The sequence below is a fragment of the Mytilus californianus genome, unplaced genomic scaffold, assembly GCF_021869535.1.
Source record: "Mytilus californianus isolate M0D057914Y unplaced genomic scaffold, xbMytCali1.0.p SCAF_7, whole genome shotgun sequence".
Classification (NCBI taxonomy): domain Eukaryota; kingdom Metazoa; phylum Mollusca; class Bivalvia; order Mytilida; family Mytilidae; genus Mytilus; species Mytilus californianus.
In genome coordinates this window covers 31,846,654-31,873,112 of record NW_026262723.1, presented here as the reverse complement: position 1 = coordinate 31,873,112, position 26,459 = coordinate 31,846,654, and the positions used below count along the sequence as shown (strand labels likewise).

At 34.5% G+C, this 26,459-nt stretch overlaps 3 protein-coding genes across 4 annotated transcripts in view; 2 read left to right on the top strand and 1 right to left on the bottom strand.

Annotated features, from left to right (window-relative positions):
* The window catches only part of LOC127709174 (uncharacterized), a 243,365-nt gene that overhangs the window by 16,006 nt on the left and 200,900 nt on the right, over window positions 1–26,459 (top strand). The gene's annotated exons all lie outside the window — the stretch shown is intronic.
* LOC127709173 (17-beta-hydroxysteroid dehydrogenase type 6-like) lies at window positions 4,990–14,974 on the bottom strand. Of its 2 annotated transcripts, XM_052214526.1 has the most exons (5): window positions 14,766–14,970; window positions 12,234–12,443; window positions 7,147–7,329; window positions 6,098–6,230; window positions 4,993–5,646 (listed from the first exon to the last, which is right to left on the bottom strand). In XM_052214526.1, exons 1-5 carry the CDS (start codon window positions 14,887–14,889, stop codon window positions 5,289–5,291), a joined length of 1,008 nt encoding a protein of 335 aa, XP_052070486.1. In that variant the 5' UTR covers window positions 14,890–14,970; the 3' UTR covers window positions 4,993–5,288. The 2 variants fall into 2 exon arrangements, with proteins under 2 accessions (XP_052070487.1, XP_052070486.1); XM_052214527.1 differs by lacking the exon at window positions 7,147–7,329 and having other exon boundaries at window positions 4,990–5,646; window positions 14,766–14,974.
* On the top strand, window positions 15,192–23,019 carry LOC127709178 (uncharacterized). Its single transcript, XM_052214545.1, has 3 exons — window positions 15,192–15,313; window positions 19,401–19,481; window positions 22,638–23,019. Exons 1-3 carry the CDS (start codon window positions 15,220–15,222, stop codon window positions 22,742–22,744), a joined length of 282 nt encoding a protein of 93 aa, XP_052070505.1. The 5' UTR covers window positions 15,192–15,219; the 3' UTR covers window positions 22,745–23,019.

The following is a 26,459-nucleotide window of genomic DNA, read 5'->3' as shown; positions in this document are numbered from 1 at the left end:
AATATCACTTTTATATAATCAACATGATTAAAAAGATTCCATATGTTTTATTGTATACTTTTAACAAACCGAATATATCTTCCCTCTGGCCTGAAGTGTTTCCCTTTTATTTTGCATAAGTGTGATTAAAAGAAAGCTCCCTTTTGCTTTTGGCGAATTCAAGTTTTGTCATTCCAGAATTATTGGACTTTATTCATGGAAAGTTCGACATTTACCCAAATGTGGAAGAACTCAACTTTGATTTGATACTTTTCAAGAAATTGTATCACAAGGCTAGATTTGATCAAATAAGCTCACTTTTGAGTATTTATCACATAATTAAATAAAATCTGGTTTGCTAAGATTAATTTCCTTCACATTTGCCTTGTTGTTGAGATTGAGTGAAAGAATATAATTATTGTATCCCTATCAATTTGGGGGTGCCATCAGGACCAGCATTCAACACTGCATAACTATATCCTATCACAAGTTATGATACAGCCAACCATATAACAAAGCCCCTGCCAAATGAAAGGAGAAGAGGTGCAAATTATACAAAAAATATTTCATATGGCTAGTTAGTTACATTGTATCCTTTGAAATATTTCATTGATTTTTTTGAAAGTACATGTACATGAAGGTACTACAATTCCCATTCAGTTCGAAAACAATTCCAATATAAAAATAAGAAGTTAGGTTTAATTGCCAATGAGACAATTCTCCACCAGATACCAAATGACGAAAAGGTTATTGAGTATAGGTCTCTGACTGCCTTCAACAATGAGCAGAACCAATACTGCATAGTAAGCTACATGTATAAAAGGCCCAAATAACATGAATAGGATAAATGGAAATATATTTCGAAATAAAAGCATGTGTAGTAATGGATGCAAATAAATAGTTTATCCAGAAAAAAATCCTACTACCTCCAACGTTATGGTTTTATTCACGAAATTGCCAACTAACTTTTACATACTTCATTCAAATAATTTACATTAAACAAGACATCAAAATAAAATAAAATAACAGGCCTAATGGGTATAAGGGCAAAAGAACCCAGGGTGAACAGGTACTTGTGCAAACGGACCAGGAATCCCCTCCCACCACCTACCTAGAATAGCGAATGGTCATGCCCCTTATGCATAAATATATTAATAGTCATGCCCTAAGAAATTTCATATGGATTTTTTAAAAAGTAAAGTCATGAAGAGTTTAAAACCTACACTGTCCAGCAGAAATTAAGAATTTCGAGCCCCTAAAAATGACACACGCCTTTGCCTGAATCTAAGACTACTAGTCTCAGCCTGAATTGAGATTTAAAGAGACCCCCCCCCCCCCTTTTTATTTTAAAAAGAAACAAAACACAACACATAACAATAACGAAAGGAAAATTATGAAAAAAGATAGCTTATCTATAAACCTATTTAGAGTAGATGTTCATAAAAGACTCATCGGCCGGTAACAATATTCACGAAATAAATATGGATACACGAAGTACGATGTCAAAGATATATATGATTTATCATGTTTATGTAGGCCTATAAAGCTGTTATTTTACCAAGCTCGGCCTTTTTGGTATAACGTTGATATGGATTCAACATATCGCATGACTTCCTTGACATTAAGATAAACAAAGTAGCTACAAAGAAAAGAAGAATCCAACTTTTAATTACATTTTACGTTGACATTTTCGGCGCCGGAAATTGACAACGTTGATCTATGTACTGACACAACTTCGGATGGGGTCGATTCCGCCAATTCTGCTTCAAAAAATAACTAGCACTTAAAACTTATTGATGTCTTAAAATATATCTGTTATGTTTCAATAGTTTTTAGTTGATAATTATTTTCGAGAGAAGAATAGCTATCGTGCACTTCAGAATCAAGGTTAAGGGAGGACCACGCCCTTGTAGTGGGGACATACAAAATAAAGATCACCGTTCTCCATTTCTACTCGATAGAAATGCCTAATTTTTTCATAACATATACATTATGTACAAAAGGTTATGATATGAAAGTATAAAAAAAATCGAGGCGGAGATTTTTTTAGAAACATCTAATAATTATAGCAGTCCAATAGACGTAATAGCAATATAGACGAAAATGGCGCCTTCTTCAATTTCGAAAAAAATCTATAATTTTACAATTTATGGACACATATTATTATTTTTAAAGGGGTTAAATATCTAAGGATTCACCTTTTCATGACAGTTGAATGAATATATACTTTAAAAACAGAAACTGTTCCAATTTCTAAATCTTTCGACCTTGCAAGGAAAAACCTAAAAACAATTGAGACCCGTAGTTTAAAATGGGTACAAATTTTTGCCCTGGCTTGAACACCCCTGTTCTTTACGAATTTCGATGCCAAAAACTAGCGAGAATAGGATGTAAAAATTTTTAGAAAATCGAAGGATATGTATTTTTTTGTACCCATTTTTAATATCGCTATTTAATTCTACAGTGCATAAAATCAAAATCAGAAATTCTATGTTCAGATATAAAAAAATAAGATTTCCTTTTATTTTAATGTTCTAAAATGAAAATAATATGTAAACTCATATATTTTTCTCTTATAGATATGCTTACAATCAACAGTATTTACCGTCGGTACTTTGCCGTAAGCGAATGAAAAAAAATTACAAAAGCGCGCCATTTTTCAGTTGACGTCGGCCGACGCAAAATAGTCCAATTTTCGGCGTAGGACTACTGAGCGCCGCCGAATCACATTTTGGCCAAAAAGGCACATCCGGTTGTCCTACTGTATGGGGAACACATTAGTATTATGACGTAACGTCATTGTTCGTAACATATAAGTAGTATGACGCAACGTTATTGTTCATTTAACTACTAAGCATTAAGCATGGCGTCAAACACTTTTATGAATAACGACGTTCATAATGACGTTCATAGTCTTGAAAAGTCCCAAGATGGATGAAAGCGCTAGACAATGCTGCTTTTAAAACTCTTTTTGTGTATTTAATTTTTAATATATATATATATATATACGAAAAGACCCCCCTAAAAAGGTCATTTCGTTTAAAGTTCAGCATGTTTACGGTATTTACAAACACTGATCTACCATCACAACCAAATTACATAAATGAAATAAACAATCCCTATATATAAGATTTACAAATTTTTTCAGACTTTGTTTCCGACTTTGGACAATGACATGAACATGGCAGAACATGGCATTGGCACGATTACCTCGCTCGAAGTACCTCGTACGCATGTGTTTGTGAATTCCCTGTAATTGAGGGTCTGGATGTAGTTTATTTAAAAACTATGAATAATGGGCAAAGAAAATAAAGAATTATAGAGAAATTAGGCCTTAAACGCTATAGAACAAAAGGGTACGTGCTAAAATATAAAGATCTATAAAGTTTAGAGAACAATGTCCGAAAAAAATAAGAGAGAAAAAGGCCTATAAATCATATAGTACAGAAATGCAGACCTCCCATTCCAGACCTTCATAACTTATCTTGTATACTAGCTCAAATCAACAACCTTTTAACGACCCGTTGAATTTATAGCGGACACAAAATCACAGCGGACCAGTTTCGAAATCAACTTCCGTCAGCGTAAATTATGTTCAAAGTCTCAATGTCTTCGAGATGTCCATAAAAAGTACATTCCCGCATTATTTCTCAATTATATCTGGACAGCTCCATTTAAAAAAATGAAATATACGTGTACTTAAAAGTATACATAATTAAGTCATAATTGCATGATAGATGTTGTTAAAAAATCCTTCCGCCATGTGCTCGTAATCAGACTATGAATTGATCTCTAGACAGTTCATCAGATTTGACGTGATGAAAAAACGTCCATGTAGCTCTCCTTTTCTTAAATACACTCTATTGATAGGATAACGTAACCTCAACTTGTCGTAAATACACTCAAAAGATATGAAAACTAAGCCCTTCTTTTCGTAAATACACTCAAACGATTGGAAAAGGTGACTTCTTTTCGCAAATACACTCAAATGATAGGAAAACGTAACTTTTTCTTTTGTAAATACACTCAAATGATAGTTCTTTTCGTAAACACAGAAAGGCCGCGTAAATTGCAAGGACAGATGAAACCTACCAGACTGGCATGTATACACCTAACAATCATTCTGTGCAACAAACATAGTTGACCTATTGCTTTACAGTATCTGAGAAACGGACCTAATCACGTAAACTTAACCTTGATCACTGACCCATCATGAACTTAAGGTCAAGGTCAGGTGAATAAAGTTGAGAATGGAAATGGGGAATGTGTCAAAGAGACAACAAACCGACCAAAGAGCAGAAAACAGCCGAAGGCCACCAATCTGACGGAAACGTCGGAGGTCCTTGTAAGGAACCCATATTCCAATATAGCTTTCATATTACTATATAATAAGTGAGAAATTCACTGGTCCACAAAAAAAACATGTTTTGCAGTCGCTGAACCAAGGAAAATGAGGTCAAGGGCAATGGAAATATGACAGACATAAACATCGAAACATAAGGCGTCCGTATACATTTAACAGGGAATCTGTTGTTCAGTAGTTGTCGTTTGTTAATGTGGTTCATAAGTGTTTCTCGTTTCTCGTTTTTTATATAGATTAGACCGTTGGTTTTCTTGTTTGAATGGTTTTACACTAGTAATTTTTGGGGCCCTTTATAGCTTGCTGTGCGGTGTGAGCCAAGGCTCCGTTTTGAAGACCGTACTTTGACCTATAATGACTATAATGATTTACTTTTATAAATTGTGACTTGGATGGAGAGTTGTCTCATTGGCACTCATACCACATCTTCTTATATCTATGAAGCATCCATGTATTCTATCCTCTAAAATATAAAGCTTTATACAAGTTGTTTACGCAACCGCCGCGGACAGAAATCCTTTTGTTTGGCATGCTGCGACCTTCTTCGAAGGCGAGAAAATAACACCATGAGCACAAGAAACAATAACGATCCTGCAATAATTCCTGTTATATTAAAATATATTCAAACCGTGTCATTACCATCGGTGTCATGACAAGAAATGGGTGAGTGAAACTGTGACTGTAAAACGAATCCTCCTCCAATAAACATGATGAATAAAGAGTACCTCAGAGTGATCCTTCAACAAAATAAAAAGCCAAAAAAAAGATGAGAGTTGCATTCCATAAGGTCATCAACGAAGGAAGGAGTACGATATTAGAACATGCGCAGAATTTGTTAAGACGACTGCAGGCCCACTCGAATTCTAAAACACATTGACACATTATACGGTAGACTCTAGTGTAGATAATAGAAAAAGTCGTACGAGGAAATAACATTTTAAACAAAGTATTATCTGTTTTTTTTCAATGTAGTCATTTGACATGGTTTGTTGACATATTTCATTACAAGCGAAACTGTTAAATCTTGAATACTGATTGGCAGCATTGAATATATAAAACTCTCACAAGAAGTACGAAACCCTGGAACATATCTAGTGTCAGGATACTGGCAACAAATGGCATCCTCTATTGCATCAATTACTGTCGTGATGTCTTTATTGGCAGTTAAATCTATTATATTTTCCTTTATCTTAACCAGAAAGTCGTTGAAATATGGTTCTCCGTATGCGTTTTTAATCTCGTCTGGACACTTTTCCCACAATTCCTGGTTTTGTGCGATGAGAACATTTTCATCAGTTATACTTGTTCTGTAAAAGTATCATAAACATTAATAGACCTATCATTGCGCGTTGACACGTTTATATTTATCCATTGTTATCATGTATACATAAAGTTTGAAATGAAAGGACGTCCAAGGAAGATATTAAGTCTCAAAAAAATCCGACAAATTATATGATCTAACGATGCAGGCAAATTGTTGTCTGTCCTTTATCTGTTTGACTCAGATAACCGTTCTTGCAAGAGGAAGAGAACAAACCTAACAAAGTAGGTAGAAGAATTTGCCGAGGTTTGCCGAGTGAAACAGTTATAACTCAATCATAGCTTCAAAGTTTACAACCGGTTTGCACATTAATAATTAGTATTTTTCATACTTGCCTCAAACGTCGGTCCTTCAATTTTAACTTTATTGAATCCGTTTTCGTTAGATTCCGACAAGAAGTAAGAAGCTAATGACCTAGACTGTATACTTATACTTACTTGTACATGCTTGGTTCTATAGTTATAACCTTGACATTGAACTTTTTCATTTCTCTTCTGAGACATTCTGAAAATCCTATTACACCAAACTTCGTGGCAGAGTATGCAGAGAAACCTGGCAAACCATTCCTACCTGGAAATTAAAACTGTGTGTTTAGGGACAGATGAAATGTTTTTATTTTGCATCGTTTTAAAATTGTCGTGAGCAACACGTCGGGTGTCACTAAATGAGAAGGAACTATTTACTCATTAGGAACACCTGAGTTCATAGACGGTTTTTTGCTGGGTTCCGGTTGCCTAATCTTTATATTCTCGTGTATCGTTTTGTGATCTGTAACGGTAATTTGTCTTATTCTTTGGTCATTGTGTTTTTATGCGGTCACTTACGATTTTGTAATTTTGAAATAAAACATGGCATGAATGTTCCATATGAGGTGCTGACCAATTGTTGTAGCTTTGTAGGCGATCAATCATCCAAGATACCCGCCAGCAGGGGACTTCGTTTAACATAGGACCCTATGGACAATACATACAAATGTCGTCTTTTAGAGAACCACTGAATGGAATTAAATAAAACATAGCATGAATGTTCCTTATGAAATTATTATTAGGGTATCTGTTATGATTTTAATCTATTTTTACATGATTTCCAAAACCAAAGTAGAATCTAGTTTTTTAATATAAATGTTAGGTGAGTGAAGTCAATAATTTTATTATTCCAATGATTACTTTGGAGGTGTGAATAGGGGGTTTGGGCATACGGATGGACGGACATCCCTTTCACTTACTCTCCCTTTCGCTAGTGGTTGAATAAAAAACACGTAATAATATTTCAAATAAGAGTACCCTAGCTGGAACTTTATAAAAAAAAAAAAGGTCTAGCTTCCACAATTTTAGTTTGCCCTTGTCATGCTTTCAACAAAAATTGAAAAAGGATGAAATATATTTTTATGTATTTAAATCTCGTAAAACATTTTTTAAATCACACGACAATGTGCGTTAATTGTTAAAATTTTAAATCTTCAAGTTTTTGACGCGTATTATATTACCAGCCAGACTTGCAACAGTGACAACACGGCCCTGGTTTTTTCTGACGAGCGGTAGAAAGGCTTTGGTCACTCGGATTACACCTGTAAGATTTACGTCAATTAGGCGTTGATAGACATCCAATGGACACCATTCACATTCGACATAAGATGCTACACCTGCATTGTTAATAACAGCCCATAATCCTACAAAAATAAAATTTGACCATTTTAACCATTTTGTGAACACATAAAGGAAAACCGCTACCTTGGTCTCTTGGTAGTGTGCTTGCCTCGAGTGCGGGAGGTCATAGGTTCAAGACGATAACAATCCGGGTCGAACTCAAGACTTAAACAGTGTTACTTGTTCCTCTGCTAAGAACGCGGTATATAAGGATCGAATACAAAACCTGGTCGACTCGGACGCAGAAAAAAATGTGTCTTGGAAGGCGTCATGTCTTCCTGCGAACTATTATCTTGAGAATTAGCATATTAAAAGTCCGACTTAACGTGTCGGGTCTAGTACATATGATCAGGGTTATTTTCTAAACACTTTAACATATTATTATTCTCGACCAAATATTAGAATAAAATTGAGAATGGAAATGGGGAATATGTCAAAGAGACAACAACCCGACCAAAGAGCAGACAACAGCCGAAGGCCACCAATGGGTCTTCAATGCAGCGAGAAAATCCCGCACCCGGAGGTGGTTCTCAGCTGACCCCTAATTAACTAAAATTGTGTGCTAGTTCAGTGAAAATGGACGTCACACTAAACTCCAAAACATATAAATGAACTAAAATTAAAAAACATACTAGACTAACAAAGACCAGAGGCTCCTGACTTGGGACAGGCGCAAAAATGCGGCGGGGTTAAACATGTTTTGTGAGATCTCAACCCTCCCCCTATACCTCTAGCCAATGTAGAATAAAGAAACACATAACAATACGCACAGTAAAACTCAGTTTAAAAGAAGTCCGAGTCCGATGTCAGAATAGGTAACAAAAGAAACTAAGCAAGATGACAATGATACATAAATGAACAAATGACTACTAGTAGTTACTGACATGCCAACTCCAGACCTCAATTAAACTGATTGAAAGATTGTCTTCATCATATGAAAATCAAGTACAATCCCTCCCGTTAGGGGTTTAGTATCATACCATCATACAATATATGAGAAGAACATAACCCGTAACATGCCAATAACTGGTTTTAGAATAAATGTGTTTATTTCCGATGCAAAGACCCTATGAGTGAATCAATATTAATATCAAAATATGCAATCCTTAATGACTTGACAACAGTATCGTAACTATATCCTTTCCGAATAAGTCGGTTGAAAGGTTTGGTTAGCTTTTGAGGTGAATGCCGACATTTTTGTGCTTTGTAAAGAATATTACCATAAAATATTGGATGTGAAATACCTGAACGTATAAGATGTCTGCATGTTGATTTATATTTACGAATGATGTCCTTGTACCGATGATAAAATTTAGTAAATGTTTTGATTAGTTTGTGATATCGAAAACCCTGGTGTAATAATTTTTCAGTAATACAGAGATTTCTTTCGTTGAAATCAAATACGTTGTTACATACACGAGCGAATCGAACAAGTTGAGATATACATGTATAAACACCATAAGATGGCGACAAGGGAACGTCACCATCTAAAAATGGATAATTAACAATAGGAAATGAAAAAACATCTCTTTTATAATAAATTTTGGTATTAAGCTTCTCGTTAAAGATAAAGATATCAAGATACAGGAAAGGGCAGTGTTCATTGTTAGTATTAGCTTTATTTATAGTCAGTTCGGCAGGATAAATCTCTTAAGTGTACATACTGAAGTCGTCATTATTGAGAGCCAATATATCATCTAAATATCTAAAAGTGTTATTAAATTTTTGAATCAGATGTTGTTTCGATGGGTCTTTGCTGATTTTAGTCATAAATTGTAACTCATAACAATACAGAAACAGGTCCGCATAATTGGTGCACAGTTAGTCCCCATGGGAATTCCGATAACCTGACGATATACGGAATCTCCATAGTGAACAAAAATGTTATCTAGTAAAAATTCAAGGGCAGTTATAGTATCAAAGCAGGTCCAATTGACATAGTTCTTTTGTTTGTTGTTACTAAAAAATGACCTAAAAGAGTTTGAACATATATATTCGCATTCCAACTTTTTAAATGCCCATTTAATCAGGTGTGTGATTTTTTTCTTAATAAGATTATGAGGCAACGTGGTATATAGGATAGAAAAATCAAAACTTAAAAAAGTTTGAACAGATTCGAAATCACCAATATAAGCATGCAATTCATCAAGTACTTCCAACGAATTTTTGACACTCCAAAAGTAATTAATTCCACTATTTTCAAAGGCCTTATTTGAACAATTTATTACCAGGTTTTTGATTGTACCAAGTGTACTAGTAAGTAGAATAGGTAGTTTAGTAGTGGAACAATGGCTGGAAGACGAAATAAATCTATATTTGTATGGAGTTTTATGCAGCTTCGGAAGCCAGTACATAGTTGGAACTTTCATTGTATTTGGTTCTGCTTGTAACGAGGTAGCTAAAAGTTTATGTTTGTCGCAGATGTCATTTTCCGAAAATGGAGTCAGTTGGAATGTTGGTGAATTCGTGATTTCCTTTTGTAGAACATAAATGTAAAATTTACGTCAAACAATAATGATATTGTTAGCAGCCTTATCAGCCGGGAAAAAATATATTCATTGGCGAGTTCTTTTAGCTTGTGTTTGATACGGGAAATTGGGCTATTATGGTTGTTGTTAGGAGTAAAATGATCTTTAAAATGTTCAATACGTATATCAACTATGTTCATTACCGAATTAAAAACGATATTTAGGTCCTTTACTGAGGAATGATTTCAACTCTCGGTCACGAACGATGTTAAGGTCTCCTGTTATAACATGGGAACTGGGGCCATAAATGTATTCGGATTTACTGCAATTTCATGAGGTAGGTGTATTGTCACTGATATTAACATCTTTACACACTTCGCTGTAATTAAACACATATTTCCGGGTAGATTTTTTGTAAACATAACAAATAAGAAGGAGTTCAGTATTATCAAAATAGCCAGGAATTTGTTCTTTAACAGAATGATCATTAAAAATACCGGCAATATTTACAAAATCAAAACCTTTATTGACATATTTAATTTTAATAAAATGTTTTCTGTGATCTTCAGGGCGATCAATTTTGGGAAACAATTTAGAATAACAATATGCAATTATAATTTGGACGGTTTCATACTTAGGACTGCAATATGGAATTGTGTTGCATTCCTCCAAAATTTGATGTAATTTATTAACAGGCAAAGAACAGAGCTTGGTTAATAGATAGTGTCTACCATTGTTTTTTGAAATAGAAATTAGGTCCGAAATATTTGTATTGTTATTACGAAATTTTCTTTGATTGCGATTTATTCTACGCCCATGAGAACGGTTTTTACGAACTGTTTTAGAAACTATATCCAAAATGTTAACAGAATCTGTTCTAGATATATAACCAATTCCAATTATATTGTCGTTAAGACCGAGAGGATAGACTGTCTGTAATTTTTTAATCCAATTTAATTCAATTATTTTTCGTGATCGTACAAATTTTGAATGAGATTCCCCAGGCTGCTTATTAACTACTTCTAAAGGTTGAACTGTTAAATGTTTAAAAGGATGATTGTTCTTCTTAAGGTGGCGATAAATGATACTTTTGAATTTATGGGGTCTTTTAAAACGATAAATGTGTTCTTGCGTGCGTTTTGATATATACTGGACGTTAATCTTAAAGCTTCCTTCTCCTCCTCGTCGTTGTCGTCGTCGTCGTCATCTAAATCTGAACAAAACTGAAAAAATGGATTTTCAGTAAATGAGCGTGCTTACTAGTATATCCTACATTTAGTTTGTCGTTGTCGGGTCGGAAGAGTCGGGTGTACATGGTTTGGTGTGGTCTGTTGTCGGGTCGGAAGAGTCGGATGTTCAAAGTTTGGTGTGGACTGATGTCGGGTCGGAAGAGTCGGGTGTTCATGGTTTATTGTGGTCTGTTGTCGGGTCGGAAGAGTCGGATGTTCATGGTTTGGTGTGTTCTGTTGTCGGGTCGGAAGAGTCGGGGTGTACATAGTTTGGTGTGGTCTGTTATCGGGTCGGAAGAGTCGGGTGTACATGGTTTGGTGTGGTCTGTTGTCGGGTCGGAAGAGTCGGGTGTTCATGGTTTGGTGTGGTCTGTTGTCGGGTCGGAAGAGTCGGGTGTTCATGGTGTTGTGTGGTCTGTTGTCGGGTCAAAGAGTCGGGTGTTCATGGTTTTGTGTGGTCTGTTGTACTGTTCAATTAACTATAATTTGTTCAAGTTATTCTTTCAGTTTTTATGTATTATTGAAAATCCTCAGAACGGTAATATAACATCAGTGAGATGGTTAAATACGGTAATATTATACTCGAAACAATTAAGACACAAATATACCGTGGTTAAAAAATCACAGTTTAACCAATAACCGACCCCTTGTGAACATTGACATGAAAATGTTTGGATCATAAATTAAAGTATCAAGGTCGGGACAAATTATAAACAAGTGTCCTTACTTATTGATCCATGCTCTCCTATGTTCATGTATCAAACTGTATATCCTATTTTTGGTAGTGAATCGTGATATTCCGTGACGACGGAAAGATTTGTGATGATGATAATGATCATGATGGATGGCTGTTATTTCGTCTAACGAAATACTAAATGCATATATTCAGGACAAAAATATGAATATGAACCCTGCTTTTTACTAGACCTACACGAGTTGGATTTCTAACGTTTCAGTTCACAAGGTAACTGTTACAGTCTGTAAGAAGACATTCCAACCTACTGTCTGGCCACGGACACGTTGTTTTAATTCCAGCTAAGCCAAACAGTCTTAAGTTTATTCGCATTTCTAAATGTCGCAATGTTTAGGTAACTAATTTAACCTGGCCGGGGATCATGCACACTCGAATAGAACACGCTACCACGAGATCTATAACGGCGGCGTTTTATTTTTGAAATCAGAAAGATTAAACTCGGCTAAAAGTTTGCGAATTGACATATTTACACGAACCTTTATCTTGAACAATATCTTCAACAAACTTTAATGCATCTAAGACATCTTGTTCTTTGGTAACATCTATTTGTACTGGATGTACACACTTTGAAAAATTTTCAAGTTCTTTTGCACCCGCTCCGTTGATATCCAGACAACCAGCAAAAACCTGGAATCCTAAAGTGCTCAACTGTTTGGCTATATGGTAACCAAAACCTCTATCACATCCTAAAAGAAAGTATTGCCGTCACTTTGAAAATGTTTTTTGTTTGTAATTTTCCCCACATCCCACTTTTGCTTTCCTTCTTTGTCCCAGACCAGTTCCCACCTCTTCTACCCCCTTTATCAAATATCCCCGCTTTTTTACCTGCTGTATACCACATCTCAAGAATGTGTCGGGGAATACACATTTACGATATGACAATATTTTGATACATCATGGGTCGACCAAAGATGTGTTTACAGTGGTCCATTTAGGGGGCATATATATAGAGCGTACGCTCCCCTTTCATTTGAAAATATACCATTTTTAGCATAAAATCGTCCAAATTTGTTTTCTCTCGTTTTATGGAATTATACGCCCTCCAACCTCCACCTCCCCCCCCCCCCCCCCCCCCCCCCCCCCCCCTCTCCCCCCTTCCCGCTTTCTCCTTTCAAATATCCTGAATCGGCCCTGGTTTAAGTAAATTAATCCTTATAGACCGATATATAACAGATATATAAACACAGCTTTTACAGTCAAGAAGAGATAAATATAAAAAATATTATAGTTTACCTGAAGAGTTCAACCTGCGTTCATGACGACCAGTTCCAATTCTTAATTCATGATTACTCAATCTCAATTTTGTAAGAATTTCCCGATCATCAGTATGTGTATAGGATAAATAGTTCTCTCTCACAAAGGAGAATTTGAATCAAAATATGTAATTAATTTGCCTTTGTCATGTAAATAAGAAGACCTAACTTCCTTCCAGGTCTAAAGAGGCTGTTTCTGAGACAAATTTTAAGTGATTTCTTAAATTTATGTTCACTCCAGATTTTACAATTGATCAGATAGTTTTCACCATAAAAGAGTAGGTTTTTGACCAAGAGTTATGACCTTTGTGTATGCTGTACAAATGAAGTTATTCCTTATATGCATTGTTGAGCAAGTTTGATGGTGAATTTTCTAGTCTGTGCCAATTTTAACATGTCTATGTAAAGCGGTGCATTACATTTGCGCGCATTACCATTACATTTGTGCGCAAAAATCATTACGTTTTTGAATTACATTTACGCGCATTCTTATACCGGTCAACTCAGGTAAATGCAGGTAGATGCCCTATTTAAAGCGGTGCATTATATTTGCGCGCAAAAATCATTACGTTTGCGCGCAGCTTTTGATTACATTTGGGCGCATTATTTTACAGGTAATTTCAGGTAAATACAGGTAGATTATACTTATTTATTTATTTAACTATTATTTTCGAGCAGGATAAGTCCGTTTTATTGTGCACAAGCACTTGGTCCTGAAAATATATACAGATAGAAATGTAAAAACATAGAAAATCTAAAGATCAAAAGTACTGATTTTACATGTCGTACCGTGCACAAACATATTATATATGGATGTGGTAAATAAAATTGCTTATTGTAGTGAGCATGGAATGGTTCCGGGCCGTTTGTAGTTCGCCTGGATTCTGGATCACTGGTAGTGATGCACAAAGACCTTGAGGAAATAGGAAATCTGGTGGAGTACCTTTGCAATTATTTACGGTACATCGCCATACATTTACCCCGATTTAATCCCCCGATGATTGTTTCTGACAAACGAAACTCCATGTGTGTGCCTTGACGCAACTTTTACAAACTGACTTAAATTATTCATTAAATCGCAATTCGGTAAAATTATGAAACATAATGCTATTCAATCTGAAATATTCGCATAAAAGCTACATGTATGTCTTAAGCTATTACGGGATTTCTAATCATCACTGTAATTTTTTTTATAATTCAATATGAAAAATATATAATTCAAATTTACAAATAGAATATGTTCAAAATTCATATTAACTATAGTTAAATTCATTATGAATTATCTTTATTTTTATACTTGAGTTACCTGTAAAATGAATGTGCGGAAATGTAATCAAAAGCTGCGCGAAAACGTATCAAATTTCAATCCCCAAATGCGTGCAAATGTAATGCGCCCATGTAAAGAGGATGTCTTCCAAGTTCTGTTGTAACTCCTATTTTAGTAATATATTTTTTTGAGACCCCAAGTTCATTAATGAAAAACTTAAATAGACTGAGACTCAAAATATTGCCTTGTCTTACTCCTATTAATATTATATATTCTAAATCGCAAAATAACTTGATCATTGATGCCAAAGGTGTCCGTTAAAACTGGGATTCTGTGTGGGAATTTCAGACAAAGAGATAAGAGTCCGTTGTAATGTCTGATCTCTCCAAAGCTCGTGACCGGGTACACATTGTACACTAGTTTATGCCTTGATAAAAAAAAACAGGTCAAGAAATAGCACCACGAGATTGAATCTAAAAATAGCTTACCTGTTATAAATACTGATTTGCCATTTACTTTTATTTTCCTGTTTTGTCTGAGTTTGTAGACAAATATAAGAAAACTAATGAAAACTATGAAAATAAGGATGACTCCATAAACACAAATATGCATAGCACAGTCATAAATAAACTTCACGGAATATATATATTACATTAACAAGGTAGAAAAGAAATAATTTCTATTGACTAATCTTATTCAACCAATCAGAACGAGTAAGGCATGTTGTATCTTGTTTCATATTTTTTATATCATACGGACTGATTTATATTATGACGTTGAATTGCTTTACTTTTGTTTTATTAAAATTGTTGTATTCGTCTATACCTGTATTCTTGGTGTTGTTTATTTTGGGGTCTGTTTATCGGTGACGGATAATATTTCATCACGGATGCCAATTCTTTAATTATTTTTTTTGTATTGAAGAGTGACTTCCCTTTGAAAATGGCATCGCCTTCGCCAGATCCAACATTTACAAAAGAAGAAATAAAGAGGAACCTATTTAAATCACCAAATGTAGAAGCAGACAGAATGACAGGTCAATTCATTATCCACATCTAACAAATACACCGAACTGAACGATAAAGAAAATTGATATTACGGGCATAAACAACATAATTTTTTATATGATATTATACATGTAACATGGGAAGCAGGACAAATCGTCCCACTGGCAAATCGCCCTACTTTTTCACCAACTCGCCCCACTTTTAAAAAATCGCCCCAAACTGGTTTACCAACTCGCCCCACTTTTAAAAAAATCGCCCCACTTGTAAAAAGGGTTAAATCCCGTTTATTTTTTCTCCTGCCAACTCGCCCACTTAATGAAATAATGTATCCTACCGACGTACCGTAGTCTATAATCGGTCATAACGTTGGTTCGTTCGGATTTTGTTATTGTACTTATCACATGGGAAAACTCCGCATTGACGTCACTACGCTAATACCAGCGTTTAAAATTAGTGCAGAATGCATTTTTTCTACACTTCTAAATAAAATGATATTTCTGAAGATATGTTTTCATTATTATTCTTAAGTATTGTACAAAAATGCAGATTTTCTAATGGCCATTTCAAACCTGACTTCCGAATGCCTAAAAACATTTCAGAACTTAAGAAAACCCCTCTTCCGGCCTCCATTGCTTTGTTTACATTCCATTGAGCTCATCAATCTTAATGGCAGACCAAACAGGCCAAGCAAATCGTATTTTTAAGAATTTCAAAATGGCAAGCACCTTACGTCTTACGCGATTTTCCCGCAAAAAAAAACACATCCAAATTGAAAGAAAAACTTTGGAAAACAAACGATAATCATGCATATTCTTATTCAGGAATATAGAGTAGGTTAATAAAAAACAATATACATATATTTTTCATAAAAGAAAATTTGGTTCAATATAAAGAGATCGATATTCTGACCATAAGTAAATATTCATATAAAATTCCATTGAAGTCAAATTTCATGGCTAATAATGAAGTTTCCTATTGAATAAACCCCCAATTTATTGCAAACTATTTCATGTATTTCAAAGCAATATCATACAAACAAATAATATAATTGCCTTGTACTAAAAAATCACCTAATTGACAGTATAGCAATTTGATTGGATATAATGATTCAATGTGTCACGTGTCACGTGGTTTTGAAGCCATTAGAATTTGAATGTAAACAAACCAGGTCAGCTGCTCCAGTATGGAACAACATCGTACATTCAGTGACTGAGAAACAATTATGAGTAACCAATTTGACAATACACAGTAATAAAAAAACCAAACTAAGTCTACAGAAAAATAAAATAAAAAATGGCCTTAAGTGCACGACTTACCACCATTGCGGGATAAACCTAGATGAATATATAATTTCAGGTCTGCCAACTCGAACCACTTAACTAAAAAAATCTTATACACAGAATACAAAAAAACGAAAATTGACTAAATCATTATTATTGACATTGAGTTGGCATGACTCAACTTGATTCATCTGGTATTTTCTATTTTTCATAAGATGGTCGAGTTGGCATTACTCAATTCATCAGGATTTTTCTATTTTTCACTGGTTGGGCTAGTTGGCATTCACGTCACAGAAAATACTGATACTCACTTCTTTATGCTTTATTTCAACAAAAAGAAAAGAACTACAAAATAGATATAAGAAGATGTGGTATGAGTGCCAATGAGACAACTCTCCATCCAAGTCACAATTTGTAAAAGAAAAACCATTATGTATAGGTCAAAGTACTGTTTTCAACACGGAGCCTAGCTTGGCTCATATCGAACAGTAAGCTATAAAGGGCCCCAAAAATGACTAGTGTAAAACCATTCAAACGGGAAAAACATGTGTATCTAAGGTTTTAATAGGTATTGATTCTATTTATAAGTGGGGCAGGAACATAGATATATACAACGGGATTGCATCTTTTTTCATAAGTGGGGCGAGTTGGCATTACTAAATTCAATCAGGATTTATCTATTTTTCACAAGTGGGGCGAGTTGGCAGACCTTATATCAGAGGGATTTTTTCCCCTTTTCATAAATGGAGCAATATATCCAACCTATTTTCAATGGGATTTTATCCTTTTCATAAGTGGGGCGAGTTGGTAAACAAAAGTGGGGCGATTTTTAAGAAAGTGGGGCGAGTTGGCGAAAAAGTGGGGCGATTATGTGTGGGGCAATTTGCCAGTGGGGCGATTTGTCATGGATTCTATACATGTTATAGGATAGTCTTGACCTTTTATTTTTTAATATCTGAATATTTTTATACCATACCATAATATTTATATGCAAACAATAACCTACTGAATGGAAATAAAACATATTCTTCTTGTAAATAAGTTTATGAAGACCAACTTTTACAATATTTAAACTTGACTCAAAACAATTATTAAGAACAAAATTCAACTGCTTTAAAAACTATGAAGTATGATTTGGCAAAAAAGATTATTATTACAAACCAGGGAGAATCAAGTCGCTTTTCAGGATGAATCAGGACAATACAACCAGTTACAATCATGAAAATAAAAAGGAGATGTGAGGTAAATGCCAAAGAGCAAACCAATAGGGAGGCCAACCCAATGACAAAAGCAATGAAAATTACATGCAGTAAACACAAAGTGATTCAGTCACTCTTTGTTGTGATTTTTCAGGGTGAATGTTAGTGATTTTGAGTGATTTAGATTCATTCTAAAGGTACATGTAGTATATAACAAGGTGTAAATGATTTCTTTCATTTTTTACAAATTGTCTTATTGAAAATAAAAAAACATGGATTTTTTTACCCTGGAATATTAATGACCTGGACATGAATTCCTAGGGAAATTAGTCTAGTCACATAAATTTTATTAAAAGATTAACATGATTAATGCACAACTGTTAGACAACATTAAAACATAAGAATTAAAAATTCCAATGTTTACATGTAAATGGTTTTTTTTATTACACATTTTCCTAGTAAAATAAAGGACATGGACGTTTTTACCTAGGAATATTGGTGACATTAACATAAATTCCTAGGAAAATTAGTCTGGGGACATAAATTATTGACATCAGACTAAATTTACTAGTAAATTTTGTAACCATGGACTTTTTATACTAGTAATATTTGTCCACCTGGGGGGTGGGGGGGGGAGCAAACTTAATTTTTTTTGAGGTAAAATTATCGAAATATTCTTTATTGACTGGGGACAACCCATGCTTTGCAAATTTAAGGGGGCGCACGCCCGCCTGAATCCGCCCCTGAGTCATGTAGGTTTCATTTAAAGTGTAAAGGAGTATGACAATTACTTCTATTTTCTAATCCCAAATTATTCCCAATTTGCATGATTTGTTAACCATTGTTAACAACAAAAACCAAACAAATAAAATAAGAAACATTTAAGAATGTACTTAGGTCAGGTTTAGGAATTTTTGTCAGATGTTCGGACTCCTTGGTTTTTTTCCTACGATACAGGGTAAAATATTTTGCCCCATAACACCCATTTTTCTTTTCATATAAGAATTCAATAGCTCATATAGGTCATTTATCAAAATTTAAGCAGACTCTAGATTTCTTTTTATTTTGCATGTTTTTGATTTGAGACCCAAATATAATACCAATGCAAATATAAGGTAAAAGTCTGACGAGTCAGCCTTTTCCCACCATTTTTATGCCCCACCTACGATAGTAGAGGGGCATAATGTTTTTCGGTCTGTTCGTCCGTCCATTCGTCCGTCTGTCCCGCTTCAGGTTGAAGTTTTTGGTCAAAGTAGTTTTTGATGTAGTTGAAGTCCAATCAACTTGAAACTTAGTACACATGTTCCCTATGATATGATCTTTCAAATTTAATGCCAAATTAGAATTTTGACCCCAATTTCACGTCCACTGAACATAGGAAATGATAGTGCGAGTGGGGCGTCCGTGTACTATGGACACATTCTTGTTTAAAACTTAAATATCTTGAAAAAGAGCTCCATAACCTACATGTATCAATATTTTTATCTTATTTTGTTCCTTAACTAATGCTCTTCTGACTTGTAGTATCAATTTTAAATTCTAGATTTTTTTAATTTCACCTAAGTACATCCTTAAGTGTTATATTGCAGGAAAGAAAGAAGAAATCATCATAACTAATTTTGTATTTCTTTTTTCAGATAGCAGTTCAGCCTTGTCATTAATGAATAGGTTACAGATAGATTATGAAATAGAAATGAGTAAGAAATTAATGCAAAAAGGTAAAGTTTTTACTAAGCATCTAAAAATACTATTCCTGCTATTGGCATTGCAATTTCACTACAAGTGTATTTATTTAAATATCTGGCTTTTCTAAACTCATTATCATGATAAGATGTATCATCAGCAAAATAATAAAGACAATATATTCAAGTATATGTTGATATTCTCATTGGAATTCACTACCTGAAGCAATAGGTATGTCTGACACCCTGGAATCCTTCAAAAGTGGCATATCCACTCTAACTTTTGAAGGACCAACACCAACTGAGGGAGCTACCATTTGATATTTATGGGGGGCTAGGATAAAAAATTTTGTCGTGCATTTTTTTTTATTTGTAGTCTCTGTCCTGCCTTTTTATTTTTCACTCTATTCTGTCCTGCCTTTTTTTTATACGACCGCAAAAAAATTTTTGTGGTCGTATATTGGTATGATGTTGGCGTCATCGTCGTCCGGCGTAGTCCGAAGACACATTGGTTTTCGCACTCTAACTTTAGTTTAAGTGAATGGATCTCTATGAAATTTTACCACAAGGTTCAATACCACAAAAGGAAGGTTGGGATTGATTTTGGGGGTTATGGTACCAACAGTAAAGGAAAAAGGGGCCAAAAATAAGCATTTTTGTAACTTCCAGACATAACTTGTGTGTTAGTGTATGGATCTCTCTGACATTGTACCACAAGGTTCCAAATCACAAAGGGAATGCTGGGATTGATTTTGGGGGTAATTGCCTTAAAATTTTAGGAATTAGGGGCCAAAAAAGGGGCAAAAAACAAGCATTTTTCTAGTTTCATGACAATAACTTGTGTGTAAGTGTATGGATCTTTCTGAAATTGTACTACAAGGTTCCATATCACAAAGGGAAAGCTAGAATTGAGTTTGGGGGTAATTGTCGAAACATTTAGGAATTGGGGGCCAAAAAGGGGCCAAAAATAAGCATTTTTCTAGTTTCCAGACAATAACTTGTGTTCAAGTGTATGGATCTCTCTGAAATTGTACTGCAAGGTACCATACCACAAAGGTAAGGCTGGGATTGATGATGGGGGTAATTGCCTCAATATTTTAGGAATAAGGGGCCAAAAAAGGGCAAAAAACAAGCATTTTTCTAGTTTCAGGACAATAACTTGTGTGTAAGTGTATGGATCTTTCTGAAATTGTACTACAAGGTTCCATATCACAAAGGGAAAGCTGGGTTTGAGTTTGGGGGTGATGAATCATAATGGGGTTCAAAAAATTTGGGGGGGGGGGGATTTTTTTTTTTTCCTTTTTTTTCTTTTTTTCCTTTTTTTTTTCTTTTAAAATTTTCCATTTTAAGTTGGTTATTTCTGATTTATATTTAAAAGCAAATAATAATGAAATGGTAGGAGATACACACCAAACAGGATGTGTAAATTATTATATAATAAGTATTGTGCAATAGCAAGAAATTTTCAATTGCACAGTATTGCACAATAGCAAGAAATCTTCAATTGCACAGTATTGGGCAATAGCAAGAAATATCAATAGCACAATATTGCGCAATAGCAAGAAATTGTCAATTGTACAGTATTGCGCAATAGCAAGAAATATTTAATTGCACAGTATTGTGCAAAAGAAGATACTTCGTATAAATTGCTTATTTCTTGACCAATTTCAATGGGGTTTTATTCTTGAATTCTTGGGGTTCTTTAATATGCTGAATCTAACGGTGTATTTAGTTTTTGGATTTTGGGCCCCGTTTTTAAATTTGTCCACATTGAGGTCCAAAGGGTCCAAAATTAAACTTCATCAAAAATTGAATTATTGGGGTTCTTTGATATGCCGAATCTAACCGTGTATTTAGATTCTTAATTTTTGGTTCCGTTTTCAAATTGGTCTACATTAAGGTTCAAAGGGTCCAAAATTAAACTTAGTTTGATTTTAACAAAAATTGAATTCTTAGGGTTCTTTGATATGCTGAATCTAAACATGTATTTAGATTTTTGATTATGGGCCCAGTTTTCAAGTTGGTCCAAATCGGGGTCCAAAATTAAACTTTGTTTGATTTCAACAAAAATTGAATATATGGGGTTCTTTGATATGCTGAATCTAACCATGTATTTAGATTTTTGATTTTTGGGCCCCGTTATCAACTTTGTCCACATTGAGGTCGAAAGGATCCAAAATTAAACTTTGTTTGATTTCATCAAAAATTGAATTCTTGGGGTTCTTTGATATGCTGAATCTAACCATGTATTTAGATTTTGGATATTGGACCATAATAGGTGAATGTCCAATTTAAAATTTTTAAGTTCTTAGACCACATTCATTCTGTGTCAGAAACCTATGCTGTGTCAAATATTTAATCACAATCCAAATGCAAAGCTGTATCAAGCTTGAATGTTGTGTCCATACTTGCCCCAACTGTTCAGGGTTCGACCTCTGCGGTCGTATCAAGCTGCGCCCTGCGGAGCATTTTATTCTTTATTGTTAATATTCATTTTAATTAAGTCCATATGTACATAGCACACAAGTTCCTGGAAGTTATACACTCCTACCTAGGAGTCTACTTCTGTATTCGGAAGAAGAACAAAGAGGTCTTTTATTCATATGAAATTAAGTTCCCAGAAGAAGCTTAAGAGCAAAGCTTGTCGTTTATTGCAGTATATCATATTTGTTTGTTGTTTTGTACATAAATAAGGCTGATGGTTTTCTTGTTTGAATTGTTTGACATTTGTCGTGTCAGTGCCTTTTATGGGTTGCTATGTGATAAAGGGTTAGCTAATTGTTGATGACCTTACAGTGACTTATAGTTGTTAACTTCAACATCATTTGGTGACATGTCTCTGGTAGGAAGCTGTCTCATCGACAATCTTACCACATCTTCTTATTTTTATGCCCCACCTACGATAGTAGAGGGGCATTATGTTTTTCTGTCTGTGCGTCTGTTCGTTCGTCCGTCTGTCTGTCCCGCTTCAGGTTAAAATTTTTGGTCAAGGTAGTTTTAGATTAAGTTGAAGTCCAATCAACTTGAAACTTAGTACACATGTTCCCTATGATATGATCTTTCTAATTTTAATGCCACATTAGAGTTTTGACCCCACTTTCACTTTCACATTCCACTGAACATAGAACATGATAGTGTGAGTGGGGCATCCGTGTACTATTGACTGAAAGAATTTTTCTGTATTCTTTTCAGACGACATGCATGAGCAGAGACTGAAACAATTACGACAAAAGCTGAAAAGTCTTAGTGATGATGACTGGATGTACCCATCGGTGGAAAAATTGCTGGGACTGAGTTAATCAGAAAAAATTATTACCTATAAAAAAATCAGGAACAAGCACAGAATGGCCCGAGACCATTGAGCAGTCTACAAATTGCTAATTAACTGATATGAAAGGTTTCAGATTGTTATCCATAACTAAATGATAACAGTGTAACTGCAGATTCCACACAAAGTTTTATATGGTGGAGAATTTGTTAATGGAATTGGGAACTTACATGTGTATCTATATTTTATCCTAACAAATCTTAAAAGAACAGATTTACCTAAACATCTTATTTTTATGATATGAAAGTATCTATTGGTCATTTTTTATACGACCGCTAAAAATTTGCGTTCGTATATTGCCAGGGAATAAGACTAACATTTTCTGACTAGGGGCCCAACCTGCCACAATATGAAAATTAATGTAAAAACTATGGGCATTTTCACAAAAGTTTTAGGGGCCCAGCCCAATTTTCAGTAGCATTGGCTACTGGGCCCCTGCTAATCTTTTTCCCTGATTGCTATCATGTTGTCGTCGTCCGAAGACTTTTGGTTTCTGGACAATAACTTTAGTATAAGTGAATGGATCTCTATGATCTCTATGAAATTTAAGCACAACGTTCAATAGTACAAAAGGAAGGTTGGGATTGATTTTGGGGTTATGGTCCCAACTGTTTAGGAATTAGGGGTCAAAAAGGGGCCAAAAAAGGCATTTTTCTAGTTTCCGGACAATAACTTGTGTATAAGTGTATGGATCTCTATGAATTTGTACCACAAGGTTCCATACCACAAAGGGAAGGTTGGGATTGACTTTGGGGATTATGGCCCAAACCGTTCAGGAATGAGGGGCAAAAAAGGGGGGAAAAACATGATTTTTCTGGTTAATGGACAATTACTTAAGTATTAGTCTATGGATCTCTATGAAATTGAAACACAAGGTTCCATACCACAAAGGGAAGGTTGGGTTTGACTTTGGGGGTTATGGCTCAAACCATTCAGGAATAAGGGGCAAAAAAGGGGGGGGGGAGGAACAAGGTTTTTCTGGTTTCCTGACAAATACTTAAGTATTAGTCAATGGATCTCTATGAAATTGTACCACAAGGTTCCATACCACACACAGAAGGTTGGAGTTGATTTTGTGGGTTGTGGCTTTAATCGTTAAGAAATTAGAGGCCAAATAGGGGCCAAAAACAAGACTTTTCTAATACTGGCTAATATAAAAAAGAAGATGTGGTATGATTGCCAATGAGACAACTCTCCACAAGAGACCAAATGACACAGAAATTAACAACTATAGGTCACTGTACAGCCTTCAACAATGAACAAAGTCCATACTGCATAGTCAGCTATAAAAGGCCCCAAAATGACAAATGTAAAACAATTCAAACGAGAAAACTAACGGCCTAATTTATATACAAAAAAATGAACAAAAAACAAATATGTAACACATCAACAAACAACAACCACTGAATTACAGGCTCCTGACTTGGGACAAGCTGGTTCTAACATAAATTATTTATGATCTATATAAAGAAACAACAAATACTGATATGGCAGGAGATACACACCAAACAGGGTGTGTAAATTATTATATTTAGTTTGTAAACAGATTTACTAAGTATTGCGCAACAGCAAAGTATTGCACAACAGCAAGAAATCTTCAATTGAAAATAAATACAAATCTTTTAACCAATTTCAATGAGGATTAATTTAAAGTCTTGAATTAATTGAGGTTTTTACCATGTATTACTAAATTGGATATTTGGACATTTTTGAATAGGTCTACATTGAGGTCCAAAGGGTCCAAAATTAGACTTTGTTCGATTTCATCAAAAACTGAATTCTTGTGGTTCTATGATATGCTGAATCTAATTGTGCATTCAGATTTTTAATTTTGGGCCCTGTTTTCAAATAAGTCCATATTAAGGTCCAAAGGGTCCAAAATTAAACTCTGTTTGAATTCATTTTTTTTTATATGCTGAATCTAACCATGGAATTAGATTTTGGATATTGGACCATTAAGTAGATTAAATGTCCCATTTCAAATTTTTAAGTTATCTGACCACATTTATTCTGTGTCAGAAATCTATAATGTGTCAAATATTTAATCACTATCCAAATTCAGAGCTGTATCAAGCTTGAATATTGTGTCCATACTTGCCCCAACTGTTCAGAGTTCGACCTCTGCAGTCATATCCAGCTGCTCCAGGCAGAGCACATTTTTAGGCCCCACCTAGGGGCATTATGTTTTTCACTCTGTGCGTCCGTTAGTCCGTCTGTCCCGCTTCAGGTTAAAGTTTTTGGTCCAGGTAGTTTTTGATGAAGTTGAAGTCCAATCAACTTGAAACTTAGTACACATGTTCCCTATGATATAATCTTTCTAATTTTAATGCCAAATTAGAGTTTTTACCCCAATTTCACGGTCCACTGAACATAGAAAATGATAGTGCGAGTGAGGCATATGTGTACTATGGACACATTCTTTTGTTTTTTGCCATGGTTTTGTTAGTTTATTTTTTGACTTATGAGTTTGAATGTTCCTTTGGTATCTTTTGCCTCTATTTTTTCTCCAACCTATTTAACATATCAACCTTCAGTATGAAAATGACAAAGAGTGCATTAGATACATGTGGCACATCAGTTTGTGTGTAAAAGCTTAGGTCAAGCATAAAAATACTACCATTATGAATAACTGGAGATGTGGGATAAACATCAATGAGACAGAAACCCAACTACAAAAATAAGCAAAAGAGGGCAACACTGTCTTCAACAATAGTCAAGTATCTATATTCATGATATTCAATACATAATTGTATGTCAATTATAAATCATCCCCTCTTAAAATGCTTTGAATTAATTTAACAGAAATGAACAAAGATCTGCTATTGATATTCATAAATAGCAAAATACAGGAGATGTTGAGTTAATTTAAAAAAAAAATTGTTCCAAATTTCAACAATTTCCTAAACACAGTTTACCCTTTTATATATTGATGATTTCAATCAAAATGAAGATATTTAGTTATTAAATCAAGCATTCCAAGTGATGAAGTTGAAATTATCTCTTTAAAAATTTTACAGACACCATCATGAGTTGATGGACTGTTATGGAAAATCTGTCTCATAGATGACAACAGATATGTTCCAATTGTCATAACCAGAATCATGTCTACTTTCCCCGAATGTTACCTACCGAATTAGATTTATCACAGATTTGTACTTGAATGAGCAACACGACGGGTGGCACATGTGCCCCCAACATGGTATAACAGAACAAAGTATAAAAATCAGTTAATAATGGCATGACTCATCAGATCGACACAAATCACACAAAAACAACGAACTAAAATTTTTAGTAACAAAATGCTGAACTGAGAGTACTTGATGTACTTGAAAGTTAGTTTCAAGACAATAACGGCGAATAACAATATCGTGCATCCAAGACTAAATTTCAATCAGTACACATCCAATGGATTTAGTTTAAGACGTCAATAACAGTCAGAGAAAAACATGATCTTGATCAATGCCAAAATTTAAGTATCAACAGAACGCAGGACTGTATAGCAATGATATTTAGTTATGTTTCAATTTATTGATAACAAAATCGATGTTTGTAGCGATAAAAACAATATTTTAGGATATCATTACAATGTTTTAATGATAATCTTTAGAAGAAATTTATTTAAAAGATCGATCATTTTACACGTATCTCAGATAACAGGGTCTATATACAACATTACCTTAAAGATT